We start from the raw sequence: 20000 nt of genomic DNA on the forward strand, positions 1-20000 counted from the left end.
TTGGATAAAAGCATCTGCTAAATAAATAAACATAAAAACAATAAAGTTTATCTCTCACCAAATAGAATATTTACTAACAAATCACAATGTAACCATAGAAACACTACTTGGTATATATGTTGTGTGTGTGTGTGTGTGTGTGTGTGTGTGTGTGCTCTGTCTTCTCCATCCCCAGTGAGTCGTGGAGGATGGCTGCTTATACTGAGCCAGGATCCTCTGGAGGTTTCTTCCTGTTAAAAGGGAGTTTTCCTCTCCACTGTCGCTGCATGCTTGCTTAGTATGAGGATTGCTGTATAGTCACTGACACTAGTCAGTGACTTGATGCATTTGCTGGGTTCCTTATATAGGACACTTTATTTCTGATTGGCTTAATGAACTGACCTGAATTGGAATGTTTATTATGTGAAGTGCCTTGAGACGACTCTTGTCGTGATTTGGCGCTTTATAAATAAACTTGAATTGAATTGAACTGAATAATATGATGAGGATGTGTGTTATTCTTTCATTGGAGATTGACCTCCAAAAACTTTCACAGATTTTGAAACGTTTGACGCTATTTGTTATTTTAAGCCCAGATTGAACTAAAATGAGTTTGTGAACAACTCACAACAAGCTGTTCAACTAAAATGTATTTTCATGTTTTTATAAAAATCATCTTTATTGGCCATCTATGTGCAGTAGATGTTAACCCAAGTTTATTTAATTAGCTGGTGTAAACTAGCTACAATTAAAAAATGGGAAACCAGTAAACTATCATTAAACTATATTCGACCAGATTTTTGAACGTCAGACTGACAAACTAATATTCGAGGTAACAGTGAATCTTGCTTTTACCACCCTCTAGTGTCCATTTAGCAGAGGTGGAAAGTAACGAATTACATTTACTCACGTTACTGTAATTGAGTAGCTTTTTTTGTACATTTATACTTTTTAAGTCGTTTTTAAAAGCTGTACTTTTACTTTTACTTGAGGTTTTTAAAAAGAATTGTAATTCGCTACATTTTAAATCATATCTGTTACTGAGTAAAAATAAATTATAGGCTTAATAAATTAAAAATATTAGGTGTAGCAGCGTCAGAACGGAAAGAGACACCTGCATGAGCGCCGCGTCTAAACCGTGGGGGTGTGGGTGTCACGATCTGCCCCTGCCTTCCTGACTGTGTCTCTCTCCTGCCCTGATTGATCCATATTGTTCTCACCTGCCCCTCGTTAACCTGCCCATGTGTTCCTGATTTCCCTGTGTATTTATACCTCCCTCCTTGTGCCATTCTTTGTCAGATCCTTGTTGTTTGTCATGTTGTTCCTGCCGTATCCTGTCATTAAACCCATTTTTACTTTATCCGTGCCTGCATTCCTGCCTCCTGGTCAGCTCCACCACACTTGGTCCATCATCTCCACCATCACAACAGGACAGAATGATCTGACCAGCCTGGACCTGTGGTGAGCTCTGCAACATCTGTCCTGGAGGATTATTTTTTTCTTTTTTCTCTGTTTAGCAGAGGGAGATTCTGACTCAAGGGGTTTTGGCGCATCCTACTCGTTCCCGGGGTGGTCGAACCCCTTCTCCTCTCCTGCTTTCTGCCCCGTCCTGTTTTTTCCGATGGAAGCCGAGGATCCTGGAGTTTTGATGGAGGTAAAACCCCCTACGCACGCCAACATTCTCCGGGTTGGTAGGGCTGGTCTTCCTGCTCCATGTTCTGCTTCTCTTCACCCAAGCCTCCGCCTGTTGGATCCAGTCGAGTCACGGTGTGCACCTGCTCAGGATTGTTGCCGAGTACCTGCTACTGCTCCTGGTTTCCTCGCGTCGCTCCTGCAGTTTCGTCCCACTTCCTGGTCCACGCCTGCAGGTCCGTCATGCTGCAGTTCTCTGCTGGGTTCCACGCCTGCTGCTGCAGTTCTCTGCTGGGTCCCACGCCTGCTGCTGCAGTTCTCTGCTGGGTCCCACGCCTGCTGCTGCAGTTCTCTGCTGGGTCCCACGCCGGCTGCTGCAGTTAAGGTGTTCCTAGTCCCAAGTCAAGTGTTCCTAGTCCCAAGTCAAGTGTTCCTAGTCCCAAGTCAAGTGTTCCCAGTCTCCTGTGTAGTGTGGCCTTGTGGGCGTCTGGTATCCGCCCCTTAAGGGGGGGGGGGGGGGGGGGGTTTACTGTCACAATCTGCCCCTGCCTTCCTGACTGTGTCTCTCTCCTGCCCTGATTAGCCCTTATTGTTCTCACCTGCCCCTCGTTAACCTGCCCATGTGTTCCTGATTTCCCTGTGTATTTATACCTCCCTCCTTGTGCCAGTCTTTGTCGGATCATTGTTGTTTGTCATGTTGTTCCTGCCGTATCCTGTCATTAAACCCATTTTTACTTTATCCTTGCCTGCATTCCTGCCTCCTGGTCAGCTCCACCACACTTGGTCCATCGTCTCCACCATCACAACAGGACAGTGGGGGTTACACTTTTGCTCAAAGACATCGGTTCAGTTCCTCATCTCGCTGTTTACCTCCTCTCTCCCTCCCCTCCTGTGGGTTGGAACCTTGGAACCCGCACCTTCGCGCACCGGTGTGACGTCATCAGAATTCTGCTCGGTTCGGTAGCCGGACCCGGATCCGTGTTTGAAACGGGTTTCTCTACCGCTCCGCACGGCAGCGGCAAAATAACGTTGAGCGCTCATAACAAGCGGATTCTCAGCGCTCTGCTCATAAAACAGAAGACCTGCAGGCCTCTGTGAGTTAATCCTGATACTGTTCAGGTGTAAACATTGTGCTCCATCCCTGTGTTTGAACTCAGAAGATGCTCCTTGATGCCACAGATATGTGATGATTTAGCTTGTTTCTTTATTTTACTCCAGAATAAGAGATTAAAGTATTACTAAAGTAGTTCAATGTAGTTAAATTAGTCATCCACATGATTCTAACATGCTGCAGTGTGTGTGTGTGTGTGTGTGTGTGTGTGTGTTACACATATAGGACTGCATGAGACAGCATGGTTTCATCAAATCCTGCAGTCCTATATCTTGGCTGCAGTAACGGTTCAGGAAAATAACATATTTAATAAATAATGACATCTCTGCAGTGTTTATGATAATGTTTTATCTTATCTTTGGTCTGGGAGGTGTAACTTATCATTATACAAGCCTTTTAAAACATGTTAAAGTGCTACAAGAGGAGATGAATGCATGAATTTAAAGTTCATGTTTGGAGACCAACCTTCACAGTTGGAGGCTCATGCTGGTGAGGAGACACCGTTAGTTCTTGTAACACCTGGGCTCCCAAGGCCTGTTCTGACAGGATGGACGTTACGGGACCCTTAAGGATTCCAGTTGGATGATTGGAGGATTATTTAGGAGGATTGGAATGAACAAACTGATTTCAGTGGTGAAGGGTTAAATGAGTGAGTGAACCCACTACCAAGGATGAACTCTGCTAACTTTAAAAATCAGCTGCTCTAAATAAGCATGAAGGTCAGAGAGGAGCTCTAGGATGGACATGGATAAAGGAACTGTAATGTAGAGGTAAAGTAGGGCAGGGCCGACGTTAGCAGCTGTCATACGGTCCATCTGACATGTTTGACTTTCATTTAGCGTGTTATGTGACAGGTTAGAGCACAGACTCATGTTAGAGTTTTGTCATGAGAACATTGAGATACCTCACATGCTGATGGCATCTTAAAAAATTATTTTTTCTCAAAATAAAGAATAATTTTAATCACAATTGAAACTTACCATCCTAGAAAAACCTCGTCCAATCAATGTGCACGTCCTGTTCTCACTGATTGGATAGAAGTCCCTCCTTCAAGCTGTGCGTGTTTGAGAGTGTGTGCGTGTGTGTGTGTGCGTGTGTGCGTGCACACACGAGCGAATCGTGAACTGGCGTTGTGATTTAGCACAACTTAGATGTAGCCATCCTTACGCTGACAAAAATGTAACTAAGTAACTTTTACTTTGAGTACATTTTGTTTACGATACTTTTTACTTTTACCTGAGTAAAAATTTAGGCAAGTACTTTTACTTGTAATTGAGTAAAAAATTATAAAAGTATTGGTACTCGTACTTAAGTAGGAAATTTTAGTACTCTTTACACCTCTGGCGTTTAGTAGAACCGAAAGCAAACCTGTCTCCTTGCTGTGCGTTCGTCTTTTTAACACCTGAAATGCCCCCCCCCCCCCCCCCCCACCTTCTATAGTGTCTACAGGAGCAGTTCCTCTCTAAATGAAACAGATCAGTTGGGGTCATGATTTAAAACATGCTGGAACCAGACTGCAGCACCAGGTATGTCAGCTCAGTTCAAATCCAACAGACCGGATCGGCACTCTGAAGTTGCAAATGTGATGTTCTGGCCACAGAGGGCGGTGACACTTCACTCAAGAAAATGATTATAAAATATGAAAAAGTTGCAAATGATCCAGTTAAAACAACTGCGATTTTATTATATAGCATTTAATGTGAAGTCCATTTTATTAACTATTATATTTCGGTTTATTTCACAATGGAACACGTATTTTCTCCCAATTATATGGCTCTATTTGCAAGCATGAATAGCAGCAGCTACTTCCTGTGCAGCCTGGTGTACTTCCTGCTAGACCATCGCAACTCTTCTGCTAGAACAACCATGTAACGCACACGTGATGTCGGGTTTATGACATTATGTTGTACTTTTTAAATTGTTTAATTTTACACTTGTTTTAAAATGACATTGGTATCGCAATTTCTTGTTTTATTATTGTTTGATCATTAATCCTATTGACTGAATATATTATGTATTACTTTATGCACACACACACACACACACACACACACACACACACACACACACACACACACACACACACACACACACACACACACACACACACACACACACACACACACACACACACACACACACACTCTCTAATCTCATGTTATAAGTAAACTTGAAGGGCAGCTGCTCTTTGCCTCTGATCGAGCGTCTGTCCTGATTTGCAGACAGTACCTTGTGTGGTTATTTGTCTCTCTTTTCTCTTGGCTGCAGGTATTAGGTGATTGATAAAATCCCTAACAGACGTAATTACACTTTTGTTTTGGTTCTGCTAAAACTAGCGGCTAGCTGGCTATTACGTTCAGAATACAGCCGTATTTATTCAGATTGAGGTATTGGATCTTCATACGATAGTGGTACTGAGTTTTTTATAATCAGCTCCTCAAACTATCAAACCTTCTGAAGCAAAACCAACCACATCAAAGTAATTAGCGTAGGTTCTACTTTTAAAGAAATAATCTGCGAATTAAAATGAAAGCTCCCCTAGCAGCTAACGGACTGGGTGTGTCTGGAAAAGTTCTCAGTCCTGCCGAGTTTCCCTGTTTCTCAGAAAGAACCAGAGCTGCACGTCACAGAATTTGGACCCAAGAGTTTACCTCATGCTGTTTGTGAGATTCAGGATTTTCCATCTTCCTTCTCCGTATTTATTTTCTGTTTCTTTTGTAACTCATGATTAAACTACATCACTGAGCTGTAATTCTTCTAAATGACACACCACAGTCGTTATATTTAGCTGCAATTATGTGTAATTGGCTCATTTTAATTCAAAAACGTATAAGAAATGAAACTTTCCTGCGTTTTATGCACACATTAAACCAAAAAGGCTTAAGCTGCTCTGTGGAACTGCAATGGATTTTCTGCATTTACTAGCGAACACCGATCGGGTGCAGTTGACCTTGGGATGTGTGTGAACGCATGCACGCAAATGCAAAACACACACACACACACCATGCAGGGTGAAACTGACAAATGGTGGCAGAGCAGCTCACTTAGATGGTAAATGTGTGTTTAAACAAAGCAGAGCGACGCTTGCACGCACAACACTTAGTGGCCGGTCAATGATAAAAGATTGATTTGGTCCCTTTCCTCTAACACACACACACACACACACACACACACACACACACACACACACACACACACACACACACGCACGCATGCACGCACACACACACACACACAGTGGAATATGAGTGATGTGATTCAACACACCTCTCGGCAGCCACTCTGCTTTCCATCCTGGTGCCTGAGCAGAATACTAATCACTGCATCACATAACAGAGAGAGCTGGAGAGGTCTCGGCTACTGAAAAAAGGAGGAAAAGAGGCATGAAAAGCGTGAATTATATCAGATAACAAAAACCTAAAAGTGTGCGTCACAGACCGCGGCACGCCTTGCATCTACACCTGTGTGTGAGCAGCATGAGAACACCGAGGCTGAGGGACAAGTCCTGAGCAGGTGGAGGCAGTAGGGTTGGAAAACTACCGGAAATATAGATGCTTTAAGGAACTTTCTTCATAAAAATAACTCGATGCTGTTTTATGATTACTAACTCTGATTGCTCTGACACAACCTGAGGATGATTCAGAGCTTATTTTTTTTATTTCATCTGTGAAACCTGCAACGTGTTTCAGCTACGCAGTCACTGCAAAACCAAAAATGTGTTGATTAAATAACCAATTCTGGAGCTTTTTTGTTTATATGTGAAGTGGAAAAGAGGAGTTCTTACATTTTTTTCAAGCTATACACTCACTGACCAACAAATCTGAACCCTCTCTGCAGTCTGGTGTTTGTATGGCATTCACACCGGCTGAGGTGCCGTCAAGTTTCTGCATAGAGTGTGTGTTTTTGGACCCCCCATGCAGATTGTTATGAAGTTAAAGAAAGGACATGAGCCAGACAGGAAGTGAGACGTGGAACAGCAAACTGCATCTGATATATTTCAAAATAAAACACTGTGTTGCATTATTTTTGCCGACTGTTGTTTTATTATCAATGACAGCAATATGAGTTCACAGTGTATGATTGTTCACTGTATTTTCTCATCTACATCTTGAAATGATTTGGGTTGAATTTGTGATCATTTGGTCTTCGTGTGGGACCAGAGAGCCAGAGATCTTCAGCACACAAACTGCAGTCATTGTGAACGGTAGTCAGTCCAGGAGTTGTTCAGAATCAGGTGTAGAAAAAACACCATACCCATCAGAGAGGCATACCTTTGGGTCATGCATATGTAGCGTCATGAATGTCCTGTTTTTGAGCTAAAGGTCATGATCTGCTGCGTCTGCTCGAGCAGAGACATAAAGTCTCTGACAGGCTAATCTGCATGAGATAGTGGCCAAGGTCTTTCATGCACTCTGCTCATCTGAACTGCTTCACCTTTGTTACAGCTCAAGACGAAGACGAACACTCGTTTGATAAACACATAATCAACAACTCTGTTATTACCAATAATAATGTGAGCCCAATGATCAATCAATCTGTGAAATGACAATGTTATTACTTGATATTATAATCCTGTCATCATTCGTATTTTACAAGTAATTATAATCCTGGACATTTGCACTAGACACTGATGACACGTAATGCTAACGTCACATGACACATTTCCTTTAGTCTGATCCAATCAGAACCTTCGTTTCTGGCGCTGGGCGTGGTTCTCTGTGGTGTTTGTATAAACCCTCTTTTTCATGTCAAATTCTGATTCGCCAGTAAACCAAATCATGACAATTATAAAAACTATCCCACGCCACCTTTTCATTAGTTCAAAGTGTTCTAGAGAAATCTCGGACCGGCCATCCGGACTTCCTCTTCAGCCAAAAAGAACCTCGACAAGCTGGATAAAATCTGTTGCAAGTTACACCTGACCACAACGGTTCCTTCAGAATAAAAGCTGAACCTCACGACCCCTTCAGGGTCTCGGAGACGCCAGTAATAACCTGTCGTGACCTGGAAGCATTCCAAGACTAGTTTGGTCGGCACCGCTGCTTTTCTACCGGCTTCGGTTCCAAGGAGGGTTCAAGAGGACCTCGACATTCTGGATCTAACGGAGGCTTCCCCTGGGGTACGTAGACCGACAGATGGCGTTTCATGTGTGTTATAAATCTTTGACTAAAGTTTAGAGCAAAACGTTCACTCCCACTCAGAACTAACTGCTTCTCCGGATCTGCTGGTTCTGATAACAACATTCCACACACACACACCATCATTCATCTCATGTCTCACTCCACCGTAGTCCATCAGTACACAGAGTGTTAAAGTTAGTGTTGCTTAAAAATGCAGCAGTAGTGCTTGCAGAATTGTGCATGCATTAAATTTGAACCATCACTTCAGCTTACCTCAAACTACATGTGACCAATATAGGTGTATTATTTTGCATATAGTGGGATGCAAAAGTTTGGGTTGTTAATCTTCATGAATTTCCTGTATAAATCGTTGGAGGCCTGGAATCTTGTTCAGACAGACTAAGCAGTCAGATCCAGCAATCAGTATCAGCTGAAGGCACTGGGCCAATTTAGGACCAGTTCAAATGATGCTGCTCTGTCATATGGCTTTGCCACAGCACTGGTTGGAAAAAACCCATTTAATCACTTATCCACTGATTGGTCAGATGGCTGAGTCTTGAACTGTGCCTGTGGTCTTCCATTTCCTCAATAAGTTCCCAACTGTGGAAGCAGCGTGAGCGTCAGCTCTGAAGATGTTTGCAGCTGCAAACGAAACCGTCAGCAAGGTAAAGAAAACCCTTATCTGTGTTTAAAAAAGAACCAAAAGTGGAATGTAAGTAAGTAAGTAAGTAAGTAAAAGTTTAATTATAGAGCACCTTTCACAGATATAAATCACAAAGCGCTGTACAACATGATAAAGATCAGGGAAAATACCACTAACCAATAAAAACATCCGAAAAACAATAGGAGTGTTAAAGGTAGAAAACAAAATCATGAGTATAAACAAAGTGAAGGTGTGAACCCAAACAAGGCCATCTTTTTGAAACATTTAGGGAGGGAACGCTTGGATGAAAAGGTGAGTTTTTAGATGATTTTTAAAGACCTCTACAGTGTTAGAGAGACGGAGATTAGAAGGTAGACTGTTCCAAAGTCTGGGTGCAATAGTCTGATAGGCCCTGTCCCCTTTGGTTTTCAGTCTGGTTCGAGGAACAGCCAGGAGGTTTTCAGATGTGGATCTAAGGTTCCGAGAGGTGGTGTGTGGGGATAAAAGCTCAGATAGGTAGCTTGGAGCCTGGTTGTTAAGAGCTCTATAGGTCAGCACTAAAACTTTAAACTGTATTCTATATTCTACCGGGAGCCAGTGGAGGGACTGTAAACCTGGAGCGATGTGAGCTCGTCTGCTGGATTTGGTTAGGAGTCTGGCTGCTGCATTTTGGATGGCTTGAAGGCGTGAGAGGGAGGTTTTGCTGAGACCAGTAAAAAGAGCGTTACAGTAGTCTAAGCGTGATGACACAAAGGCATGGATGATTTTTTCCAGATCTGCAGTAGAAACCAGTTTACGGACTTTTGAAATGTTTCTCAGTTGAAAGAAACAAGAGCGGGTAGATGGTTTTGACGTGTGAGTCTAAACTTAAAGCTGGATCAAAAATAACTCCTAGGTTTCTGATGTTGGCCTTGGCTGATGGGCAAAAAGAGGCAATTTCTTGCTCGATTTTTGGCTGAAGTTCCGGGGGTGCAGCGATCAGGGTCTCTGTTTTGTTAGCATTGAGGACAAGAAAATTGCTGGACAGCCAGTTACTGATCTGGGTCAGGCAGAGTACAAGTGTGGCCAGCCTGTCCAACTGGTGTGGCATAAAGGACATATAGAGCTGAATATCATCAGCGTAGATGTGGTAGGAGATGTCTGGGAAAGACTGAATGATACCAGCTAGGGGAAGAATATAGAAAGCGAATAGTAGAGGCCCTAGAACTGAGCCTTGTGGAACCCCACATGTTAGAGAGGCAGTATCTGAAGAGAAGGTTTCTGACTTCACTGTGAACGTTCTGTTAGTGAGATAGGAAGAGAGCCAGTCTAGAGCAGAATCTGAAATCCCAGCCAGGGCATTTAACCTGTTTAGTAGTACGTTGTGGTCTAGTGTCAAAAGCTGCACTGAGGTCGAGCAGGACCATGACAGAGCATTTCCCAGCATCAGCAGCCATCAGGAGGTCATTATGCACCCTTACTAGAGCAGTCTCAGTTGAGTGCTGCTTCAGAAAGCCAGACTGGAAGGGGTCAGAGATCTTTGACTTAGAAAACCAGGATCTTAGTTGGGTTTCCACAACCTTCTCAAGTACTTTGCTGATGAAAGGTAGCTTAGAAATGGGCCTAAAGTTACTGGTGGAGCTGGCGTCAAGGTTGGGTTTCTTTAAGAGAGGAGTCACTACTGCATTTTTAAAGTAAGATGGAACACAGCCTTGGCTCAGTGAGCTGTTGATCATAGTCAACAGAGATGGACTGATAGAGGCAAGGGACCCGACTAAGACAGAGGGAGTTAAGATATCTGAAGAGCACGATGAGAGTTTCATCTGACTGATTATTGAGGCTAAGTCATTTAGTGTAATTGGGGAGAAGGAGGTGAAAGACTCGGAGCACTGGGGGGCCTCCCCTCCTGAGGGGGCGAGGGCTGGTGGAATGCTGGATCTCAGATTCAGCACCTTGTTTTCAAAAAAGTGGAAAAAGGTGTTACAATCATCAGCTGAAGATAGCTGAGCCTGCTGCGGAGGAGAAGACACGATGCTGGAGATGGTATCAAAAAAAACCTTAGGATTATTCTTACTTTGGCATGTGAGGTTGCTGAAGAAAGCAGACCTGGCATTTTCTACAGCTTCGTTGTAAGACTCGAGAAGTTCTTTAAAATATTCGCGATGAACAACCAGACCTGTCCTCTTCCACCGTCGTTCCGCTTTTCTATAGGAGCGTCTAAGTTCAAGAATCTGGTTGTTCAGCCAGGGTGAGCTGGAGGCACTGGAACTGCGGCTGGTTTTGTAAGGGGCGACCTGATCTAGAATTTTGAGGCAGTGATCATTACATGAGTTGGTAAGGAGCTCTACGTCATCAGAGGAAGGAGGTACAAAGTCAAAGAGGGAGGAGAAATTTAAAATGGTAGAACTGTTGATAATACGTCGTTGCTTGGCAGAGTCTGGTAAAAGAGATTCAGAATTTAGGTTAATATGAAAAGAAACTGACTTATGGTCACTGAACACATCATTTATCTGCAGCTTATCAACAAAAAGTCCGTAGGAAAAGACCAGATCCAGGGTGTGGCCTGCTCTGTGAGTGGGACCAGACACGCGTTGAGAGAAGTTAAAAGAGTTCATCATGTTTAGGAACTCCCTAGTGGAGCTGTTAGATAGATCCTCAGCTTGGATGTTGAAATCTCCAACAATGATTATCCTGTCTAGTTTAATAGTTGAAGATAGGAGATGAAGAAAGTCAGACAGGAAGGATGAAGTATATCCTGGTGGGCGATAGACCAGAATTCCATAAACTGGTAGAGCTCGACCAATTTTAATCATGATCATCTCGAATGAGCTGTAGGAGTTTGAGGATATAATTTGGCACGAAAAGTGTTTCTTAAAGATAACAGCTGTTCCTCCACCGCGGCCTGTGGTCCGTGGAGCAGAGAAGAAAGAGCAGTCTTGAGGACAGAGCTCACGGAGATGAGTGACGTCATTTTCGCGCTGCCACGACTCAGAAATCCACAAAAAGTTTAATTTTTTGGTCCGGAACAGATCGTTGAGGATGTGAGACTTGTTGGCGATGGAGCGCGCGTTAATCAACATCATTTTCGCGGAGGAATCTGGCGATGTGTGTGCCGCGGGCTCGATAATGTCGGGCGGCTGGCGGGCTAAGCTACGTAGCGACTCCAGGCTGCGCCCACGGTGGTTCTTTGTCTCCCACGCCTTCAGGTAGCGTCCCGCATCAGGGGCTCCATTTAGCAGCGAGATCAGCCCACCTCCGTTAAGTTTCTGTTGGATCCACCACAACACAGCCGCGGAGCAGCGATCGGGAAGAGCTTCGCCTCTCAGGATCTTTCAAAGCTGAACGAAGAAGCCGGCTCTCTTCCCCCGTTTCCTCTTCCATCGCCTCCTGGGCAGCGGCAGGCCGACAGGTAACAGAGGGCCGAGACCTGGGTTAACGCCAGGTTCCAGAGGCGGTGGGAAAGCGGGTCCGGTATCGGAGTTCTGGAGGTTGATCATCGCGGACCTGATCGACAACAGTAAGTCTCGATCATATGTTAGCAGGGACTCTGCACCAGATAGACAAAAAACAATAAAAAACAACAAATAACCAAAACAGACCAGGAGCCTAGCAGACGCACAGCCACTCATGGGCGCCATCTTGCTTGTAGCAAGACCAAGTAAGACCTGGTCATTTCAATTTGGAAACAGACAGCTGAAATCTCTGAGACAGCTTTCTGTATCCTTCCCCTAAACCATGAAGGTGAACAATCTTTGTTTTCAGCTCATGTGAGAGTTGTTTTGAGACCCCCGTGTTGCTGCTCTTCAGAGAATTTTCAAAGAGGAGGGAAACTAAGAATTAGCCCCCTTAAAAAATTGTTCTCATGATTGGATTCAACTGTGTATGGAGGTCAAGGGTCACGGAGCTTACCAAACCAATTTTTAGTTCCAACAATTAGTTCTATAGGTTTTGGAATCAATAAAACGACCACATCGTCCAAATGTATGCACACTTTCTGTAAATCCTTTAAACTTTGTTTCACTTCTCAAATATCACTGTGTGTGTTTCTGTATGATATATTTAAGATTTTTATTTTAACAACCAACGATTTATACAGGAAAATCATGAAGATTAACAAGGCTGCCCAAATGTTTGAATCCCACTGTGTGTAGTTGACCTCCAAGTACTTGGATGACCCATCACCAGTGGAATGGTGCGAATATAAATATAGCCTGGGGTGGCGTTAGGTTGTGGCTAAACAACTCACAGCTGCTCTTGATGAACATAACATCTATGATAGCTTCCAGTCAGGTTTTCGTAGAGCTCATTCTACTGAAACAGCTCTTCTTAGGGTCTCTAATGACCTTCTGGCTCACAGTGATGCAGGGGACTGTTCTGTTCTGGTCCTGCTGGACCTGACTGCAGCCTTTGACACTGTTGACCATCACCTGCTACTGGAGAAGGTGAGAGACTGGGTAGGCCTGTCAAGAGCTGCTCTGGAGTGGTTCTCCTCTTATCTTTCTGAGCGCTCCTTCTCTGTGGCCGTCATCAATTTTCGGTCCTCCATCCCCTCCCTCACCCATGGTGTCCCACAAGGTTCTGTGCTGGGGCCTCCACTGTTACTCCTTTATCTGCGTCCTTTCCAGCATACCCTGAGCTCCTATAAAATAATCTCTTACCATCTTTATGCAGATGACATGCAACTGTACATCGCCTTTGAGCCCCATGAGATGTCTAAGCTGCAGCTGTTACACTCCTGCTTAGATTATAGTAGTGAGCGGTGCGAGGAGCTAGGGATGCACACAGCTCTAGTGCCCTGCTAGGCCGTAACCAATCTACAACGTGTCCCTCCCAAACTGGGGGGACAAGTGTTTCTGTTTTGACTAAAAAAACAATGCCACCTTCATACCCAAGGACAAATAGGTCCACTCTTATGAAAAAGGAGCTCGAGACTGGATTCCCTAGAGGAAACAAGATTTAGACCTATTTTTCACCAGTTTTCATTATCCTAGAAAAGAAACAGACCGGCTGCACACTTAGGTCTAAATCATAATCAGCTTTACCTTAATTTTTGATTAAATGATACACATTTAATCTGATCATGAGATATGTGCTCTAACTTGTAAACAGCCTCAACTTATTAAAGTGAATACATAGGATAGCCTAATAATCAATTGATATGATAACCTCAATTGAGCTAAATAAAGATAAAAAGTCAGTCAGTGTGCTAAAATGCAACAAGATTTATTGCAAGTTCACATTTGATGTTTTTCAGGTTCTTTTATGAAATCAACTGAAACTGGTTTGTTTTGCAAAACAAGAAAGGATGTTTTCTATAGTGATGAGTTTACTTTTTTTTTTTAAAACTCCTCAAGATCCGGCTGTAAACTTAAAAACCCTGCAGCGAGGGAAAACGGTTTCCTCTTACACTAAATAGCCAATCTTCCTTGGACATCCTAGAATTCCAAATGACACTTCCCGGAACAACGAAAAATTGAATGCAAGTCAACGGGGCTAAAAACGCTATTTTCTAATTCCGCTTGTTTTGTGCCATGGATTTCACACATGATGTCCGTGAATTTTAAAGACACATTTTGATACAGAGAACGCGCTTACTTTCGAACGGGGGTGGGGTGGGGGGGACACAATATTTTAGGTTTTGTGTGAAAATAAGTCCAAGACTACAAATGCGCTTCACAAAAGTGACGCCATCGAGCCAGACACGGGGAAAGCTGAGGGAAAATGGCTGTAAGTTCAGCAAACTTCCCACAGGAGGAAAGAACCACCATGAATCTGGTCATGTGGTAAGTAGCAGCTACGCTAGGCGAGAGGAGATTATGTGGTGACGTCACATATGCAACAGACTGCTTTCTAGTTTGTAGTCATGCTAATTACGAACTTTTACAAGCTAATAAATCTCAAATTACGTGACTGGCGTGGTCGAAACACCCATCATTACTTTTCATTTAAATTGCAGCACAACACATGTGCGATCCAGGGCGTGAGGCAAAGCGATTAGAAAATAACGTTTTTAGCCCCGTTGACTTGCATTCATTTTTTTTCTGGGGACCCATGATGCGGAAGTGACGTAGGCTCCCTATTATAGACCAATTCCCATGTTGCACCCACTGGGATTGGGCATACTCACAGTTGAAGTGTTAGAGGTCTTGCACATGATCACACACTTCCTCATATGGGTCAATGGAACAGGAAGTCCTCTCCACAGCAGACATGCAAAGGATGGAGGGAGAAAGAGAGAGAGGGAGGCGCTACAGCGCCCCCATTTATACTATCCTTCCTTACAGGTGATAGGCTTCACAATTAACTGTTTGAGACGCCAACCAGTCCTGCTACAACACCAAATGTGGCAAGGCGGAGAAACGAGGGCCCGGGTGGGATTTGATCCCCAGACTCCCAGGTGAGAGTCATGCATGCTAACCAGCCAGCCAAAGGGACATCCCTTTGGCCAAGTAGCCAGGGCCTTGATCAACTGGGATACATTGACAGGCCACTCACACTGTTTCACTATTAAAGTATCTTTCCAGAGTTTTTCCCTTTCAGAAATTACGTATGATTTTTCAGAAATCCGTAAAAGTGATTATCTTATCATGTACTGTGAAATAAAGTAAGCAGTACGTCTTTTTTTTTTTTTTTTTGCTAGGCATGCCCCCTGACCCGCAGAGGTCTGTGCAATAGGAAACTTAGTGTCGACCAGAACTAACCAATAGCGTTAGCCTACCGCTTATGTACTTCAAAATTAAGGAATACCTCGGCTGAAGCAGAGTTGAGGAACTTTTCACGGACAAGTAAGTCTCTAAAATATAAATAAATGAAAACAAAACATGACATGAAAATAATACTCATAAAACAACGTGTTTTAGTTGTTTGTCGGCTACAGAAGGACATAAAAAAAACAAGAAACGTGAAGTCACCATCTTAAAAAACGGAAGGAGAAATTGTTTGTGTGATATGCTTGTCAGCTACTAGATGGTGGCATCAGAAAAGAGAAATACTCCGAAAAGAGACTTTAAAACCTGGATGGTGGGAGCTTTCTACAGACAAGCTGGTTCCCAAAGTCAGAGACTCTCTTGGTCAGCTTGCTTCCCACACCAAACCTTCTGTCAGTTTAGCATCAACTTCAGGGTTTATTTCAGGATCCTGGTTCTGGTCTACAGGGCCTTACATGGACAAGCACCATCTTACATTGGTGATCTTCTTAGTCCCTACACCCCCAGCAGGTCCCTGAGGTCCAGTGATCAAAGCCTACTGGTTGTGCAGCACCAGGCTAAAGGTCAAAGGTGACAGATCATCTGCTGCTGTGGCCCCCAGACTCTGGACCTCTCTTCCCCTGAGTCTGAGATCAGTGGACTCAGTGGTCTCCTTTAAAAAGCAGCTGAAGACTCACTTGTTCAAGCTGGCTTTTGTATGACCTTCTTCACCTCTCTCTCTTTATTCTGCTCTTTTTACCTATTCCCGCTTTTCTGGGATCCACTGATTTCCCTCTTTTCTATTGATTTTCTCTCTCTCTTTCCTCACATTTTAATCACAATTTTTTAAATATTTCTAAATAATTTGTTATTAATCTTTTTTATTTTCAAAATGTTGTTCTTGTGAAGCGCCTCAAGAATTTCGTCTTGAGAGAAATTATGTAAAAGATAAATTTGTTTCTTTCGTCTCTTTAACGTTGTTGTCAGTAGTGTAACGTCACGAAAAGGCCTGATTTTGAGACCCACAGGTCAAGTCCACAGCCAGGTCATTTTGCCCTGGCTACGACTCCAGCCTACATTATTTTCCCTCACAGGAGACTGAAAGTCTGCACGTAGTCCCTTTAAATCAGAGCCTGCCATCCTCACACCAGCTGGAGTCAGAGCCTGACAGAGATAATAAACGATAAACAATAACATTCTCTCCTCCAAGGTCCACTACAGAGAAACTCATGAAATAAACTCCTCGATTCACAGAAGATCAGAAGAAAAGAAGATTTTTATAATTAAAGATACTCATTAAATAAACGTTTGTTTATTACAACTTATAATAATTACGAAACAATGAAATGTTCATTAATCTGTGCTTAATGATTTATGCTCAGCATGTTTACTGGACGGACTAATTAAAAATTAAATACTGGAATCATATACGTGCAAATCAATTATACAAAAAATAAATAAATAAAGCTATGGAAGATGTGTGTAGGTATAAATATGTATGTATGTTTTGTATGTGTATATGTAGTGGATACGTGTGTATATTTATATGTACGTATATGTATATATGAAGTATGTGCAACCATATGGGCATGCGATGCACTTTAATGTATGAATATGTGCAAAAATCCTTTTGCTTTTTGAATTATTATTACTATTAATTTTCTCTTTCTTCTTTACAAATTGAACTCAAGTCAGCTAACCAGTCGAGCAAATACTCTGTGTAGGCTAATTTATAATTATTGTTATTTCATTGTAAAAATGTCATTTTAGTTAAAAAGGGGCAGATAACTTTCTTCTTTCTTTTCCCTTTTCATGTTCTTGGTTTGAGAAACCTCATTTTATTTGTTAGTATTGTTTTTTATTTCTATTTCAATAATAAATGAAAAAAAAGTCATCACTATTTGCACTCACACAAGGACAGAGTAAAGTTCAGCTAACCCATTTTGCCCAGATTCAGAGTCTCCAGATCACAGAGGGTGTGTCTCTGAGATGCTTGGTAACATCCTGAAACTTGTCAACTTTTGGTTGGCCTTTTATCCAAAACATCAATTCCTTAAAACTAGATTATTCTGGTCTTCCCTTCAGTTCTAGAGCGAGCTTCAGACCGACCATCCGTCGCAAGACCTCTTTGACTAGCAAGGATTTTGACACGTCGTCAAAATCTTTTGAACGTTTCTCGCACCTGCGAAGCTGATGACAACAAAATAGTTTCCTGCAGAACAAAGCAGAATATTGCTAAACTCCTCCAGAGTTATTTTTAAGGCACAACCAGTTTCATCAGTCGTTGTGACCCGGAGACATCTCAGGACCGACCTGGTCGCACTAAGGTTTCTCTGCCCATCTCGTGCGCGGGGTCATCCTTCCTCCCGACATCTCGGATCCAGACGGGGGTCTCCAGAACGGGTGAGGTGGACACTTCAGACAGATTGCGTCTAGATACTTTTAATAAGAAACCACTTAGCTTATTTGGAAAGCAAATTCTTTAAAGTCCAGAACTCAGCTCTCTGAGATACGAATATTCTGATTACATTACATTTACACATAAGTTCCAGACACCATCCTTTAGTTTGCATCCACTCACAGTAAATAGTAGTTTATTTTTATAAACCTGACTGTTTCTTGAATCAAAACAAAGTGTGCTCAATCTCTTAATGAATAAATGAATCCTAGAATCGTCTGACTAATCATCCTAAAACTCTTAAAGCTCTTAAAGCAATTTGCATAACCCAACATACTATTTATTAAACATTACAAAAGCTAGCGGTCTTCTTTGTTACGAGCGATGACTCGCATCAGAGCTTGTTTCACACAATCTGAATCTTTCACCAGTTCTGCACTTGCCTGTTAGAATAGACAAACACTCACTCCAAATCTCCCCCCTTCTCCCTCTCCTCACCCCTATCCCCATCCCCCAACCCAACCCCATCCTGAAGCAATTACGTCCAGTGTGTGAGCCTTCTACGGGCGGCGTGAGGGTGATTGATGATGCTGTCAGCGCGAGGAACATGTTTTAACGTCAGAATAATCTCCCTGCTAATATATTACATCCACTGGATAGGGTTCAATCATTACTAATAGCACTGCTAAGTTGGTGTTGAGAGCACGTGCCCAAAAGAGTGTGTGTGCGTAGGTGTGTGCGTCATTAATCAGAGAAGTGGAGGCAAAGAAATGTGGTAAGGCCAAGTCACAAACAAGTTGTGCCACTGCAAGGTTGGATGAAGCGTCCGGTGAAAGGTGTTTACTTCTGACGTAATTATAGTGTTTCATATCCTGTAGTCGACTGAGAGGCTGGTATTGTGAGCGTGAGAGTCTTACCATCACTTGGTATAATGTGGTTTTATGAAATGAAAGAAGCTGGGAAGAAAGGAGCACAATAGCTTCAGAACGAAGCAGCTTTGTGGCGTCTAATCCGCGCGCTCTAATCTCTCCCATTTCTGTGATGTTTGGTGAAGGGGAACGAGCCGGCGTGAGGAAAGAGACAGAGTTAGGATGATTTATTTATTTTTATTTTTTGCTAAAGTGTAGATCCAGCGATGATACCCCCTCCACTCCCCTTCCCTTTTCCTCCTGTCTCACTTTTTCCTGAACAAACCCTTCTTTAAATATGAGCAGTTGTCTTCGTCCTTGCTCGTCTCCTATCAGGTCCTCCATCATGTCCTATAGCGAGACGGAATATGCATGTAGCCGGACACGGTTGCACATTCAGGACTCAAACATGGAATGTGTGTGTGTGTGTAGGGGGGAGGGGGGGTTGTCTCTGGGGATACGTGCTATATTCTGCTGGTGTCAGCTGGCTCCTGGCCTGCAGACGAATGTGTGAGTGTGTGTGTACGCACATGCATATGTACAAACAAAGGCGCCCATAAACAGATTAGCTCGTCTGCAGAGAAACAAAGGGTTAAGAGCGATTGCAAATTTCACAGGGGGAAGGGGAGTGTGCGTGTGATGAAGGGTGAGCAGAGGCCAGCGTGGCGGTGGAGCGTTGTGATCCTTCTCCCTAATACCGTGTGGAGAATCTCCTCGCCGGGCTCAGCAGCCAATTCTCTGCACTGTAGCAGTTCCATTCTCCTCCTTAGCCGGGGAAAACAATACGTCCGTGCTTTCAGCGCATCTCCACACAAAGAGCCCTGCGCAGAGACAGACTCTCAGGGCGAACTGAGACACAACACCGGGACAATAGACTAAGAGCTGTTTTTGTTTGGGCGTTGTGCTGCGCATTTGTGAAGGAGAACAATAAAGAAAGTTCCAAGGGATCAGCAACTTTTCTCCTCGGTGTTTGGAAGGATGCACCCAAAGAAACACGCGTGTGTATGTGTGTGTTTCACCCTACTCTGGGTCGTTTAGGCACAAGTTCCAGCATTAAACCTCGCACTCAGAGTGAAAGTTTCTCTCAGTTTTCTAAAACACACACACACACACACACACACACACACACACACACACACTGGATTCTCAGACTGGAAGCTTCCTCTCTTCCGGAGGCGACCAACGCTAAGACGAACTACCCCAGAGGACAGCCTCTCTGGGACCTGGAGCCAATCACGGCGGTTGAAACAAGCCCTTTATCTACAGGGGCTTATTAAGCTAATTGAATTAGCATGTTGTGGTTTCTGAACCCAAATACGATTAGCCTGTTATTACTGTGTTATCGGGGTCCCTCGTTACAGTAACAGCAGGTTACTTTTGGCTGCTGCACCGGCTCTTCTTATTGTAACTCTCTTTTTGCATCTCACACCAGATCTAATTGCTTTTGTGTAAACCAGCTGCTTTAGCGTTAGCTGCTCTGCACAGTTAGAGCCTCGTTAAAATACAGTGAAGCTGAACTTGAGCTGCACTAATCAAAAATTACT

The 20000-nt window shown here is 43.3% G+C and overlaps 1 protein-coding gene across 3 annotated transcripts in view; it reads right to left on the bottom strand.

Moving 5' to 3' along the window:
• The window catches only part of LOC107383029 (probable RNA-directed DNA polymerase from transposon X-element), a 111094-nt gene that overhangs the window by 39207 nt on the left and 51887 nt on the right, over positions 1 to 20000 (bottom strand). For 2 of the 3 annotated variants that reach the window (XM_070548999.1, XM_070549005.1), the window contains exon 4: positions 4142 to 19277. The exons of the other annotated variant lie outside the window; for it this stretch is intronic. In XM_070548999.1, coding sequence (XP_070405100.1) covers positions 9769 to 11547 — 1779 coding nt within the window. In that variant the 5' untranslated portion in view covers positions 11548 to 19277 and the 3' untranslated portion in view covers positions 4142 to 9768. Of the gene's footprint in view, positions 1 to 4141; positions 19278 to 20000 lie in introns of those variants that run through there. 3 annotated transcript variants of the gene reach the window in all.

Source organism: Nothobranchius furzeri, chromosome 1 (assembly GCF_043380555.1).
Source record: "Nothobranchius furzeri strain GRZ-AD chromosome 1, NfurGRZ-RIMD1, whole genome shotgun sequence".
Taxonomy (NCBI): Eukaryota; Metazoa; Chordata; class Actinopteri; order Cyprinodontiformes; family Nothobranchiidae; genus Nothobranchius; species Nothobranchius furzeri.